Raw genomic sequence first — 15,833 nt, 5'->3', positions numbered from 1 at the left:
CCCGAGACAAAATCCTACCACTAACAATACATATGACAAAGCTGGACACCATCACCATACAAAAATTCAAACTGAAACCCCTCAATTTATAGACTGAGCCGAATAGGAGCCTCGTGCGATGCAGAGAAGTGGCCTGCGTGCCCCCAGGATCCCACTGTGCTACCATAATTGCTCTGGTAGACGAAATGACCTTCACCTCAAACATCCGAACCTTCAAGCGGGTGAGACATCTAATCTGAACAAGGAGGAGTAAATGCGGCTCGATCATAGAGGGGATTCACATGAATTTCACTTGATCATTCCAGTAATGAACCCAAATACGAGGGACAGACTGGAGATTTCCCACACTTAACAAATCTGTCACACCAAGTGGCTTCACATGCTCTGATATATAGTTGCCTCATGTTAGGGGAGGTGAGAGGGGAGGTTTCAATCGATGCCAGATGAGAGTTGCGTGGGGGGAAGCCTAGAGGGGGCGGGGAGGGAGGGTGAGCGCAACCAAGGGGAGGGAGTGTGGAATATTGGTTTTGTTATGATCCATGTGCACCCTTCTTAGGGACTTGGGGGAGAGAAACTTAGTTAAAGTGTGGAACTTTAACATAGTAATGGAGACAAACATACTTAGAATTAGGGGATGGGTAGGAAACCCTCAATTCCATTGACCATGGTATGGCCTTCATTCATTTGGCATGCCTTGTTGGCTTGTGTATCCACATATGTATTTAGGTCTCTTAGAATATGAAAAAATTGTAAATTTTCAAAGAGAGGGAGCATGCCAAGGGCTCTTTTAAGTATCTGATTGAGCTTGTTATTTTGGGCAGAGGAGTTGGAGCGCATGTGCTTTATTACCAAGAAGGAGCCACCCTAAAATTTCACTTCCTTGATTCCCCTTTGGTGAACTAAAATTAACCCAATATATAAGCCATAAGCTTTCACTTAGTTGTTGGCCTTCATTCTCAAGCCCCAAACATAATGATCAACTATTATTTATTCGGAATTAATGAGAATCCCTTCCCTCTTACCACCCCAAAAATTTAATAAATGTTAAGAAACAATTCATTTACTAATTTTATATTTTGGAGGACTTGTATTTTATTAGAGAAGAAAATTTATTAAGTAACCCATATATCATCCAAATTGTTAGAAGCACAATATTGTTATAAACAAAATACAGACTTTAAAATTATTAACATCTAGAAGAATAATTTTTTTTAACACAAATTTATATTTATTATTATTATAATACAATTTATTTTATGCCATCGTTTTTTTTAATAATTAAGTGGTGGAAGTACTTATAATTCAAGTACTTAGCAATACTGGTCTGAAATAGATGCAACATCACATTTTTCCCAAATAAATTATTTTGTTTGAGTGGATGCTTACATCTCAAACATTGGTCTCAATAGATGTAACATCACGATCAGAAGTGAAGTGGAATACACGTATTTTACAGACTACAATATTTTTCGAACTTTAAAATCTAGTAAACACTGGTTTCATTTTGCACGTTGCAATATACGATTTTTTTTCAGATTGCTTTACCGATTTCATAAATTCCGTGTTTGTGAATGCGCGCCAAATTTATTTCAGTTGGAGGCGTCTGTGCATTGGATTGTAGCAGGACAGAGTGCAATGGGTGTGAAGGGGAAATTGCAGATATCTCAGGAAGCATTTGATGCGCTGGTCCAAGAGAACATCAATGACTTCGACATGGAACCACAGGAGGCTGTTGAAGATGCTATCCGGACTTTCGAGTTACAGGGAGCTGACCTCACAGGCACGCCTCGCCATCTCCAACACCACTAGTTTTCTTTCTTTTTATGCCGAAACTTGGATCGATTTCTCACTCATTTGCATTTTATGTTTCGGTCGGAAAACATCCTGCTTGTTAAACCCTATTAGTTGATTTTATTCCCCCAGCCCCTAAAGAATGTCTCCACATCACTATAGAACTTTAATATTTCATCCTTTCTATATCAATGCTGATTTGTCCTTATACAGCCCACAATCAATGTAGATACTCTCAGAACTGTTCATCAGTTCATCGAATCTTAGATCACAGCTTGGTATGCCCTTTTGGCCATCTGAAAATGTATTGGTCAGAGTGGGTTCTTCACATAACTAGGCATACAAGATCTGAACCCACGAGTTGTGTTATAATTGAGCATTGGAACTAATGTCTAGTCCACAAAACATCGTGTTATATAATCTCTGAAAAATAATCAAGGAGGATTTCTATTAAGATCCTTTAAATGGGGCACTGAAAGGAGGTTCCAGATCTTGTTTGTTTCAGTCCCACGGGGATGTTTCAAAAGAAAGTCGTAGCTATTTGAAATTTGATCAACTGGCAAGAAAATTTGTTTGTCTGCATTGAATGCACTTTGGTGGCATGATGTTCAATCAGCTTCCGAAGAACATTGATCCATTGGAAAACATGCCAAGATCTCGGTTATCCTTACACTACACTTAGGTATTGTATAACTCATTATGATACGGATATAATATTCGTGATCAGTTAACTCTAATATCTATTTGTAATCGTCTTTCACATCGTTTGAATACACATGCAATTGCTTCCACCAAAATTGCCTTGGCCTTGCACATGGCCTCATTCCTTTCAAGCTCATGCAATGTGGGTGGGGCATACAACGTCAAGAATGGAACCCTAGTGGTCAGCTCACACTCTGCTGACCTCCGAAATGAATCGACCCCCCATGGGCACAATCACTTCCATTTCATAATTGATGTTCGTATATAAGAATTCATCCAAGAGGTTTTGCCATCAACTTGATCAGTTTCAAAAGGATTGCCTTGCACATGCTCAGTGAATTGTTCCCAATTTCCTTAAATTTTTTGCTTAGAATGTTTTCTTCCACTGCTCTTTACAACTTTTGGCAAGAATGGATTTACCTCACTTGCTAGACACAACATATGTCAAATTTGCCTCCTCAACTGCCCTTTTTAAATTCATGCTACAGTGGTTGTGTAATATGGCCTGAACAAGTCCTTTGTCTTGTGCTTGCTGTAGATGCTCAGTGTGAATCTCTGGTTGACAATAAATTTTGTAAATGTTTGTCTTCCATGAATTGCCTCATTTAACTAGGCTAATATACCTAGATATTGAATCAATAAATTCGTACAATGAGTGGCAAATGGGTCCAATACATTGATTTTTTTTATTATTATCCATGGTAAGACTTTAAATAGCCACATAGTTTGAAGCTGTGTCTTTAAGGAATTGAATAACATTTGCCTTTTCAGCTTGAAATCTTGCTTCTTCCAATGGGATGCAATCTGTAACCTTCTTGTAGTTTGTTGTGTCAATCAAATTAAAAACCAAAACTCCTCAAGGAAAACAAACTGACATATTAGTAAAGGGATCATGCAAGATAGCTATTAAAAAATCATTTAGATTGTGCAACTTGTATATTTTTCAGGCTCTTTGTTATGAACCTAACGTGAAATCTGACGAGACTCACAAAGAAATCTGGAACTGGAAGGTAATATGAGATCCAAAACTAATAGAGTGCTAACAATAGTAAACAACATAAAAACAACAGTAACTGCAGTAAATTTAACACTAACAGCAGTAATTCGGTAATAACAACAGATATCCCAGCAATATTCAACATTACATTTGATAGTTGATTCTAGAGCAGTAATGGTGGAAAAAGTAGTTACTAGTAACAATGATTGAAGGCTTGAAATCCATGCATATAAAGACTGAAAGGTATAGATTCCAACTCAGGTCAAATCCAAAGGAAGTTTGTGTTGTACTTTTACATCCACATGATACACACATCTGCATTCGAAGAGTTTATTCTACAGCTAAACCTGAAAGACTAAAACACCAATCAAAGCTTTAGATGTGTATAAACAAAAATTCTGAATGAAATTTCAAAATTGTAGATACTGCATATCAATAGATGAGATCATCCCTGCATATATAACAACTAGATCTAATAAATATGCAACATTAATGTCATGGAAATCATGCTGGAATTTTGTAACAGCAGACACACTCTTCTCATTCACACCAAAAGAAATATTACAAAACCAAACAGTTTTTCTCAAGTGCACACTAGCAAACTCAATCACTGAACAATTGAACTACTCAACCTAGTGCGCCTTTCTTTACTTTATAGAATATGAGCAAGAATATGGGTTACAAATTGCTAATGATCACCTCAAATTTATCTCTCCATATCCTGAGAAATTTCACCCAATGGAGTGCCCAAACTATGCTAAAGATAGCACCTAATCAATGTGCCTTTATAAAAGGAATAGTGCACCATTTGTACAAAAAAACTATCTTCAAGGAATGGGCCTTACCAAGTATTTGTAAATCTTGTCATAAATGCATGATAAATGTAAGAGAATATTTCTCAAAGAAGTGCATGTTACATGTGCAAGGGAATCTGTCATGGGTATAAGAGAATCTTTCTCTTACAAGTGCCAAAAATAGGAAGTAAAACTTCCTCATGAGAAGATGAATCTTCACATAGGGTGGTGTGCATATCGTGAGGGGAAAAAGTTGGAGCAACAAGGAAAAGCTCACACTCCTTTGCTAGGAACTTGTTCTCCACCAACTTGAGCTTCACTCTAAACATCTTGAACTTTCCCTTTTGCTAAAGATTTCATTAGATTGCTAGCAACCTACAAATCAATAGCAACATAGTCAAGGACTACAACTGCTGTCTGTACCATATCTTTCAGGAAAGGGTACAGAATATCAATGTGCTTGGAAATATCATGGAACATTGTATTCTTCGAGAGGTTGATGCAACTATTACTTGTCGCGATATGCAATAGTGTGTTTTTGGCTAACTTCACAATTAACTTGTGAAGCCAAATGGCTTGACAAGCATATTACTTTGCCATATACTTTGCTCCAGCTGCTCTGAGTGCAACTATCATCTGCTTCTTATTGAACTAGGAAATCATTCCTATTCAATCTACTATGGTCGGCACATAAGTAGGACGGAGGTCCACTGTCACCTCAACCTAGGTCCCTACTCTTTAGGCCTCATGTTAAATTATGGTATGTTCTATGCTTAGAGTAGTTTACTTATTTTTCTTCTTATAGGCCACAGATTAGCAATCACATATACATTAAGTAAAGTGCAGATAGAACATTAAATGATCAACAAAAAACAAGCCAAGACAAGAGACACAAGATGTGGCCGCTAGCCAGGGACAAACCCCAATGCGGGGAAACCCTTTTATCAAATCTTCTTTTATCTTCAATAGCTCAGCAGAGAGAAATAGTACAAAATCTGAATTCTGTAATTTTATATCAGCAGCAGCAAACCCTAGGTCAGCAAAGTCAAACTTGGTCAAACTCGCTGAAATTGACCTCTAAAATACTTGGTCAATTTCCGGTCAACTTGTCCTCGAACAGCGTGAAGAAACAGCCCTTGAACAGCCCCAAAAGTTCAGTCAATTTGCAGATTTCTGAAGTCAACTTGCAGCCCTAAACTAGGACAGTCAACACCAATCAAACCAGAGGTTAGATCACCTCGATTTTTGTGCCAAAAATTGCGGCCTGCCTAGGAGAGGCAACCACACCCAATCCACACTTCTGGAAGGTCAATTGTAAAGTTTTGTAGATGTTCTATGCTAAGAGCAATTTCACTTTTCTCACAGCAATCATACAAGTAGATAAGCAAAATGCAGATAGAACATATAAGCAGATCTTACAGAAGACAAATCAGAAACAAGAAAAATGTATGTGTTTGTTTTGGCGGTCAACAGGATGCTTCAACCAGCAAAGTCTCCTTTGGTCAGCCAGCCCAGCATGTGTCACAACAACCCTCCAACCAGTAGATGAGTCAACCCAAGTCAGTTCTACAAAAGTCAACGCTGTCCTGAAAAGTCAACGCAGGGGCAGCAAGCTAAAAGTCAACGCAGCAGCAAAACGGTCAACCCTTTGACCTCGATTTTTGTGCCAGGTAGTATGGCCTTCAAAAATCGAACCTCCCACAAGTTTTCAGCTTGTTTGGACCAAGCGTTGACCAAAGTCAACGCTGGTCAAACTTCTGCGAAACCCTAGCAGCAGAAAAATCCTCTTCGTCCTTCCCACGTGTGGCTGAAATTCGTCCTCCAGGTAGCTCGTACTTTTAGGATGAGAGAGGAAGATGTGAGTTGTTTTTGTGATCAAATTCTCTCCAACTTTTCCTGTATATATATATCCATCAATGAGGGTGTGTGACACATCTGTTGGGCATGTGAGCCTACATTACAAAACTGGCTGACCTTTGCACATATAATTTATTAAGAATAATAAATTCAAAATATAAGTTCTGCTCATCGGATTAAGACTATTTTTATATGGATTTTACACCTCTCAGAAAGAGGAATCCAACAAAAATATTAGCCTCTTAATCTGAGCATCAGAACATGGAGTTTGGACCTAGTTGTCCAAATTTAACACTCCCTCTCAACTAGGGAGAACTCCATCTATTAGTGCAATTAACATCGTGAGTCATCCCGCCGAAACTTGCTTTGCTGGCTTCTTTATTTCAGAACAGAAGTGGGTCAGTCACAAAGACATCATTCCCCGACTGACATAATCAGTCCAGAGGTCCCAGACCTCACAAATCTTGATCCCAGATCAAGTGGTTGGACCATGCCATCCTAGATAGAGAGTACGGCAATCTCTGATGCGTCCATCAGTCTTTGCTAATAGTCTCTAGCTTTTCCACACCTCATTGGCCAAATGAGAGGTACTTCCCATGAGCCCTGAACTCAATGGGTAGGATGCATACGGGGCACAGATTAAATGAGTGGCAAACCAGCTCAATAATCACAAGGGTGGGGCAGAAGCATTATGAGTGCTTATAGCTCCGAGAAGCTATCCCCAAAGCCCCCCAGAGCTCCCAGAGCTCATTGTCCAACAGGACCCACATCATAGGGTCTTTCCACGACACCAAGACTCTCACGGAAGGTTAGGAACTTGACCTTCCCCAGGGGCTTAGTGAGAATATCCGCGACCTGCTCATCAGTTCCTATATGATCGAGCCTTACGGCGCCTCGCTGTACCATATCCCGGATAAAGTGGTACCTGATATCAATATTCTTGGATCGGTCGTGGAACACAGGATTCTCAGTCATACGAATCCCACTCTGATTATCACAGAGTATTACAGTGGTATCTAGCACATGTTGGAACAGCTCACTAAAGAGCTTCCTCAACCAAACTGCTTCACAACAGGCCATACTAGCAGCAATGTATTCGGCCTCCGCGGTGCTCAAAGCCACCGACTTCTGCTTCCTGCTCGTCCATGAGATCGAAGCAGAGCCAAGATTGAAACAGCATCCAGATGTGCTCTTACGATCCACCACACTGCCAGCCCAATCGGCATCAGTATATCCCCGGAGTATCACACTCCCGGCAGTGTATCTCAGCCCATGGTTTATCGTGCCCCGAAGATATCTCAAAAGATTCTTGGCACCAACCCAGTGAAAATGATGAGGCTCAACCATCTGTTGACTCAAAGTATTCACTGCAAAACATATGTCCGGACGGGTGTTCACTAAGAACATCAAAGCTCCTATGAGTTGACGATACTCAGTAGGATTGGCCAAGATAGGCCCTGCAGCGCTGCCACTCAACTTCTTAAAGTTGAGTTCCATTGGTGTCGACACGGACTTACAGTCCACCATCCCAAATCTTTCCAGAAGCTTCACAATATACTTTCCTTGAGAAAGGAAAATCTCTCCAGGTCTATCCCAGACCTCCAGGCCTAGGAAGTAGTGCATCAGTCCTAGGTCTTTCATCTCGAACTCAGCAGCAAGCTCCCTCTTACATTGATGAATGAGAGGGTCATCACCTGTCAGGAAGAGGTCGTCCACATACAGCACTAGAATGAGAGGCTTTCCTTCCTCAACCTTAAAGTAAAGGTTTGGATCAGCATTGCTTCGAGTGAAGCCTAGCTTCATCAAGTAACTATCCATCCTCTCATACCAAGCTCTGGGTGCTTGCTTTAACCCATAGAGGGCTTTCTTCAACCTGCAGACATAAGTGTCTCGATCTTGAACTTCAAATCCCAGAGGTTGTTCTACATACACCTCTTCCTTTATTGCACCATGCAGAAAAGCAGTCTTGACATCCATTTGATGAAGACTCCATCCTTGCGTAGCAGCAAGGGCTATGATGGATCGGATGGTGGTATATCGAGCCACAGGTGCAAATATATCGTCATAGTCAATTCCTTCCTTTTGAGAGAAGCCACGGGCAACAAATCTTGCCTTAAACTTTGCAGCACTCCCATCAGATCCATGTTTAATCTTGTAGAGCCATTTAGCGGTGACAACAGATTTGTCCTTCGGTCTCGGGACCACATCCCAGACATCATTCTTCATAATAGCCTCATATTCTTCATGCATAGCATCCTTCCAGACTTGATGCTTGATGGCAGTGTTGTTAAAATCGCGATTTTTTCCTCTGCCCGATCAAATCGCGATTTTTATACCAAAAAATCGCGGACTTTTTTTATAGCGATTTTTTCGGAAAAAATCGCAGAGGCACGGGGCAGCGGGCTTTTAATAGGCGAAAATCGATTTTTTTTATGTCATTTTGCTGTTTGCGCGCGGAGGAGGAGAAGAGGTGAGGGAGAGGAGCTGGAGGAAATCAATAGGATTAGACTTTCATTTTATTGTATATGACATTATGACATGATGAGATACATTATCATATTTTTTGTTGATATTTTGAGGCTGAGTTGGGACTCAGGACTTACTATTCAGGACATGATTCAATGTTATGTGTGATTTTAGCGCTAGAAATGATATTAAACATCTTATATATTAGTTTTTTTATCATATTTATGTGTCAATGTATTTATTTTATGTTGTAGATGGTTTAGATATTAAAAAAATTGAAAAAAAATGAAAAAAAATGAATATTTTTGTGCCAAATGCTTTTTTCCCGCTTTTTTCCGCTTTTTTCCCGCTTTTAACGATTTTTTCCGCTTTTTTCCCGGCGCCGATTAAATCCCGATCGCGCTTTGTGCAACATTGCTTGATGGCTTCTTCAAAAGATCCAGGTTCAGATTGTATAATAGTACTCATGGCAGCTAGATACCCTTGGTATCTACACGGCTTCTTGCTTTCTCGAATGTTCCCCTTGGGGCAGCATGACCCTCAACATCTTCGAGGGTGTCCCTGAGCCATGATGGCCTCTTTCCTAGAGAAGGGGAAGGATCAATAGGGTCCATTGGCTCTTCAACATCAGGCATAGTCTCATGATTCATCCTGGGGTTCTTCCAGATTTCCAGGTCTTTCTTCATGGTTTTCTTCAGATCTAGGAAGATCTACTACTTTCTTCAGGGAAGCATCTTCGTCAAAAGTGACATCATGGCTTATCTCTACTTCCCTTTGACCAGGTACATAGACTCTATATGCCTTAGAAGTCTCACTGTAGCCCACAAACATTCCTTTCTTCCTAGTAGCGTCCAGCTTACTTCTCTTTTCTTTCGGCACATGAAAATAGACAGGACATCCAAAAATTCTAAAATGTGAGACATCAGGTTTCTTACCAGAGAAAACCTCTTCGGGAGTTTTGGAGTCCAAAGCGGAATGAGGGCATCGGTTTTGAATGTACACAGCAGTATTTGCAGCTTCTCCCCACAGAAACTTTGGAAGACCCTGGTCACATAGCATGGCACGGGCAGCTTCCACAATAGTCCTATTCTTGCGTTTAGCAACACCATTCTGCTCAGGAGTATATGCAGTGGTAGTCTCCCTCTTAATGCCAGCTTCTCTGCAAAAGTCTTTGAACTCATTTGACTCATATTCAGTGCCATTGTCAGTCCTCAAAATCTTGATCTTCTTTCCGGTCATATTTTCCACCAAGGCTTTGAAGGTACGGAACCACATGAAAGTCTCATCCTTCTTCTTCAAGAAGTATATCCAGGTTTTGCGAGAGAAGTCATTAGTAAATGTCATATAGTAAGAACATCCCCCCAGGGATGTTACAGGCAACATACCGGAAAGATCAGAATGGACCAGTTGCAATATCTCAGATGTCTTTGTGACACTTGAGGGGAAAGGTCCCTTGTATGTTTTCCTTCAGCACAGCCCTTACACCTTTATGATTATTTCCAAAATCAGGCATCCCTGTCACCACCTTCCTTGCTTCGGGAAGAGCCTTGTAATGAAGGTGTCCAAATCTTCGGTGCCATAGTTCGGTTTGACGGATAGTATCACAAGTCATAGCTCCCAACGGACTCCCTCCAACCTGGTAGAGTGTACCAACTCTAAAACCAATTGAGATAGCTTCCTTGAAGCTCTTCTTCCACATGAGTACCTTTCCATCAGAGAAAGTTACATTGAATCCTTTGTCTTCCATGGCAGATACAGACACAAGGTTCTTCTTCAATTTGGGTACATAGAGTACATCTTGTAGATGGAGGACTTGTCCTTGAGACAAGTGGAGGGTCACAGTCCCGGTCCCTTTAACAGGATAAGTGGCATTATCCCCAAGGGTAATTTCTAGATTAGTATCCCTTTCAACCATGTCAGAAAGTGCTTCCTTGAATCCGGTGATGTGTCTTGAGGCACCACTATCGATTAGCCAGACATCCATAGTGTCGGGCGGAGATGCAGCTGAGAGAGCAGATATTAGAATATACTCATTTCTTTTATCAACAACATTAGACTCCTCATACCTGGTATTTCTGGTCCTTTTAGAAGGTGGATGGTTTCCTTCAAAGTGAGCCTTCCTCTTTCCTTTGGATTTGTCATTTCTTTGATTCCCATTCCTTCGGTTGTTGTTGTTGTCGTCACTATCGGGAGAATTCTTCTGGAAGGGGCATTCTCTAGCATAGTGTCCAGTCCTATGGCAGGTGAAACATTTACCCTTCTTCTTTTGAGTTTTAGTCCTTCCTTTGTCCTTGGAACCACCAGAGTTCTTCTTTCGGGAATGAGCAACATAGGCAGCATTTCTTTCATTATCAAATTCCTTCATCCTTGTTTCTTCTTGCATACATCTAGACAGAAGCTCATCAAAGTTAGGGATGGTATTATTGTTGAGAATGGTAGTTGTGAATACTTGCCATTCATATGGAAGTCCTCCAAGTGCGGTGAGAACCATCTCACGATCAGCTATTGTCTCCCCAATAGCTAGCAGATTGTTCCTGGTTTCGGTCAACTTCATAAAGAAAGTTTGAATAGACTCGTCTCGACCCTTCTTCATATTCTTCAACTTGTTCTTGAGGAATAGCACTTGGTTCACATTGTTTACTCGAAACATAAGTATCAGTTTGTCATACATCTCCTTGGATGTGCCTAGTTCAGATATGTAGGCAACCAGACTCTTATTTATGGATTCCCTGATCAGCAGTTATGCTCTGATTTCTCCCTTCTTATACTTGTGTTTAACAGCAGCAGAGGCATTTGATGGAGGTTCTTGAATCTTCCCTGTCACATGATCTAGGAGATCATGATCTTCTAATTTGAGATCTAATAACATCTTCCAGGCATGGAAGTCATCACTTCCAGTCAGCTTGTCATTCTCCCTGAATTCAAGCTTAGAGGAATCCATTTCCTTCGATGATGATTGCTATAGATAGAGTTTGTCTTCACCTCAGCTCCGATACCATGCAAAGTTTTGTAGATGTTCTATGCTAAGAGCAATTTCACTTTTCTCACAACAATCATACAAGTAGATAAGCAAAATGCAGATAGAACATATAAGCAGATCTTACAGAAGACAAATCAGAAACAAGAAAAATGTATGTGTTTGTTTTGGCGGTCAACAGGATGCTTCAACCAGCAAAGTCTCCTTTGGTCAGCCAGCCCAGCATGTGTCACAACAACCCTCCAACCAGTAGATGAGTCAACCCAAGTCAGTTCTACAAAAGTCAACGCTGTCCTGAAAAGTCAACGCAGGGGCAGCAAGCTAAAAGTCAACGCAGCAGCAAAACGGTCAACCCTTTGACCTCGATTTTTGTGCCAGGTAGTATGGCCTTCAAAAATCGAACCTCCCACAAGTTTTCAGCTTGTTTGGACCAAGCGTTGACCAAAGTCAACGCTGGTCAAACTTCTGCGAAACCCTAGCAGCAGAAACCCTAGCAGCAGAAAAATCCTCTTCGTCCTTCCCACGTGTGGCTGAAATTCGTCCTCCAGGTAGCTCGTACTTTTAGGATGAGAGAGGAAGATGTGAGTTGTTTTTGTGATCAAATTCTCTCCAACTTTTCCTGTATATATATATCCATCAATGAGGGTGTGTGACACATCTGTTGGGCATGTGAGCCTACATTACAAAACTGGCTGACCTTTGCACATATAATTTATTAAGAATAATAAATTCAAAATATAAGTTCTGCTCATCGGATTAAGACTATTTTTATATGGATTTTACACCTCTCAGAAAGAGGAATCCAACAAAAATATTAGCCTCTTAATCTGAGTATCAGAACATGGAGCTTGGACCTAGTTGTCCAAATTTAACATCAATGCTGGTCAAAGAGATGACTTGCTGCCCTAGCGTTCTTCTTTCTGTGTCTTCCTTGCACTAGGACGTCTTCCTTTCAGCCACACGTGTGAGAGAGAGAGAAGTTCCTTTTATGCGTAGGGGAGAGAGAGAGAAGATGAGTGAATTGAATTGTCAAAATGGGGAGAATGCTCTTTGTATTTTTATGCAAACGTTGAGGTTGAATAGACATGACTGTTGGGCTTTCGAGCCTACATAAGTTTGCTGGCTGACCTTGACAATTTGTCCATAATCAAAATAAAATCATATCTCCATAAATACTTATCGGAATCGGATGATCTTTAGATCAATCCTACACCTCTCGATGAGAGAAATCTAGGAAAAATATCAGAAGCCATAAATAAGGTGATCTACATGGAGTTTGGCCCTAGTTGCAAATTTTAACTCCCTCTCAACTAGGGAGAACTTCATCTGCAATCCGTCAGATCGTCGCTGCTATCCATCCATCAAATGCACTGTCCTGTATAGCTTGACCCCACTTTGCTCTGCTCGAACTATGAAGAAGAAGAAACGATCGAGGATGTATTATACCATCCTCCACTGACCTGAAGTCAATCTCAGAGTGTGAACCACTCTTACTGATCCCAGACCAATGGAGGTCATCCTAGCATAGGGAGTACGATAGATACAGTGATGCGTCCATCGATAGTACTACTATGGTGCCTATCCTCATTTCCCTGCTCATTGATCAGATGAGAAGTACTTCCCATGAGTCCCAGACTGCATGGGTAGGATGCCTCGACATGAGAACTAATTATCTTGTCCACAGGAGAATGAATCATCTTGTCTAGTGGATGCCACAGAGAACTAATCATCTTGGCCTACAGGAGAACTAATCATCCTGCTCCACAAACGCCACGAAGAACGAATCATCCTGGCCCACAGGAGAACTAATCATCCTGTTCCACAGTCGCCACAGGGTGTCACAGGGGAAGGTTGAACCTTTGCCCTGTACATAGTGCACCACCAGGGGATGGTGAGTCACCCTGTGGTCTCATGTCGCTCCAAGAAGTACCCTGCGCCCCCTGGAGCTCCCAGAGCTCAATACATCATACTCGACCCTCATAAGAGGGTCTCTGAACGACACCAAGTCGTTCTCGGAAAGTCAGGAATTTGACCTTTCCTAGGGGTTTTGTCAAAATGTCGGTGACCTGTTCATTTGTACTGATATGTTGGAGCCTTATTGCCCCTCGCTGCACCATATCTCGAATATAGCGGTACCTGATATCGTTATGCTTGGAACGATCATGAAATATGGGATTCTCTGATAAACAGATCCCGCTTTGGTTGTCACACAGAATCACGGTGGTATCCAATGTAAATCCAAACAGCTCACTGAAGAGCTTTCGCAACCAGACTGCCTCACAGGAGGCCATGCTAGCAGCAATGTACTCTGCCTCGGCAGTGCTCAAAGCCATCAACTTTTGCTTCCTGCTCATCCAGGATATCGAGGCAGATCCCAAAGAGAAACAACGCCCAGAAGTGCTCTTTCGGTCCACCACATTGCCTGCCTAATCAGCATCAGTATACCCAAGTAGTCTCACATCTCCGACAGTGTATCTCAACCCATGAGTGATTGTGCCACGAAGATATCTCAACAGATTCTTGGCACCAATCCAATGTGAGTGGTGAGGCTCAACCATATGTTGACTCAATGTGTTGACTGCAAAGCATATATCTGGACGGGAGTTCACCAAGAGCATTAATGCTCCGTTGAGTTGACGATACTCGGTAGCATTTCGTAAAACAGGTCCGGCAACACTATTGCTTAACTTCTTGAAGTCAAGCTCCATTGGGGTAGTTACGGGCTTGCAGCCCACCATGCCGAATCTCTCCAATATCTTCACCACATATTTTCCTTGAGATAGGAAAATATCCCCTGGTTTCTACCAGACTTGTAGTCCTAGGAAATAGTGCATAAGTCTTAGGTCTTTCATCTCGAACTTAGAAGCCAGCTCCCTCTTACATTTGTGAATGAGAGGGTCTGTACCTGTTAGAAAGAGGTCGTCAACATATAGCACTAGTATGAGAGGCTTGTCATCTAAAACCTTAAAGTAAAGGTTAGGGTCGGCTTCACTCCTAGTGAATCCCAGCTTCATCAAGTAGCTATCGATCCTCTCATACCATGCTCGGGGTGCTTGCTTTAGCCCATAGAGGGCCTTCTTCAACCTACACACATGAGATTCTCGATCATAAATCTCAAATCCTTCGGGTTGCTCCACATAGACCTCCTCTTTGATCGAACCATGTAAGAACGCAGTGTTGACATCCATCTGATGTAGGTTCCATCCTTGCGAAGCAGCAAGGGCTATGATCGAGCGGATGGTGGTATATCGGGCAACAGGTGCAAATATCTCGTCATAGTCTATACCTTCCTTCTGGGAGAAGCCACGAGCCTTATACTTTTCCGCACTTCCATCAACTGCATGCTTTATCTTGTAAAGCCATTTTGAAGTGACAACTGCTTTGTCTTGGGGTCTGGGGACCACATCTCAAACATCGTTTTTCATAATGGACTCATATTCCTCGGTCATAGCATCCTTCCATACTTGATGCTTGACGGCGTCTGTGAATGATGAAGGCTCATTTTGGATGATCGTGCTCATGATGGTCAGGTATCCCTAATACCTGTTCGGCTTCTTACTTTCACGGAAGGTTCCTCAGGGTGCAATGTATCCTTCAACATCATCAAGTGTTCCCCTAAGCCATGAAGGCCTCTTCCTAGAAGAGGAAGGCTCTTGCGGGGGACGATCAATAGGATCCATAGGTTCTTCCACATCGGGCATCGTCTTATCTTCTTTTTCCTTCGGTTCCCCAGTGTCAGCTTCTTTAGATCCCCTTAAAGTAGGAAGATTGTCTACCTTGCTAAGAGCCATATCTTCGTCAAAGGTGACATCATGACTAATCTCGACTTCCCTTTGACCAGCTACATAGATTCTATAGCCCATAGTATTTTCGCTATAGCCTACGAAGATTCCTTTCTTTCTAGATGCACCCAATTTCTTCCTTTTTTCTTTAGGCACATGAAAATATACAGGGCTTCCAAAAATTCTAAAATGATATACGTCAGGTTTCTTACCAGTGAACATTTCTTCGGGAGTCTTGGAACCCGATGCTTGATGAGGGCATCAATTTTGTACATATACGGCAGTATTTGCAGCTTCGGCCCATAGAAACTTCGGAAGTCTTTGATCATGGAGCATAGCACGGACAACTTCCACAATTGTACGATTCTTCCTTTCTGCCACACCGTTCTGTTCAGGGGTATATGGTGTAGTAGTCTCCCTCTTAATGCCAACCTCTTTGCAAAAGTCATGAAACTCATTGGATTCAT

General features: G+C 41.6%; 1 protein-coding gene across 2 annotated transcripts in view; it reads left to right on the top strand.

Annotated features, from left to right (window-relative positions):
- The first annotated feature begins 1,363 nt into the window (after positions 1-1,363).
- LOC149263100 (uncharacterized) overlaps positions 1,364-15,833 on the top strand; it is a 221,021-nt gene continuing 206,551 nt past the window's right edge. The window contains exons 1-2 of one of the 2 annotated variants that reach the window (XM_089425749.1): positions 1,364-1,486; positions 1,594-1,780. In XM_089425749.1, coding sequence (XP_089281875.1) covers positions 1,636-1,780 — 145 coding nt within the window. In that variant the 5' untranslated portion in view covers positions 1,364-1,486; positions 1,594-1,635. Of the gene's footprint in view, positions 1,487-1,509; positions 1,781-15,833 lie in introns of those variants that run through there. The other variant, XM_089425745.1, reaches the window with a different exon arrangement.

Source organism: Pinus tabuliformis, chromosome 6, assembly GCF_031772625.1.
Source record: "Pinus tabuliformis cultivar Carrire ecotype Pingquan chromosome 6, CPIR1, whole genome shotgun sequence".
Taxonomy (NCBI): domain Eukaryota; kingdom Viridiplantae; phylum Streptophyta; class Pinopsida; order Pinales; family Pinaceae; genus Pinus; species Pinus tabuliformis.
Note: the sequence above shows the minus strand (reverse complement) of the source record. Positions and strands in the feature narration are given on the sequence as shown.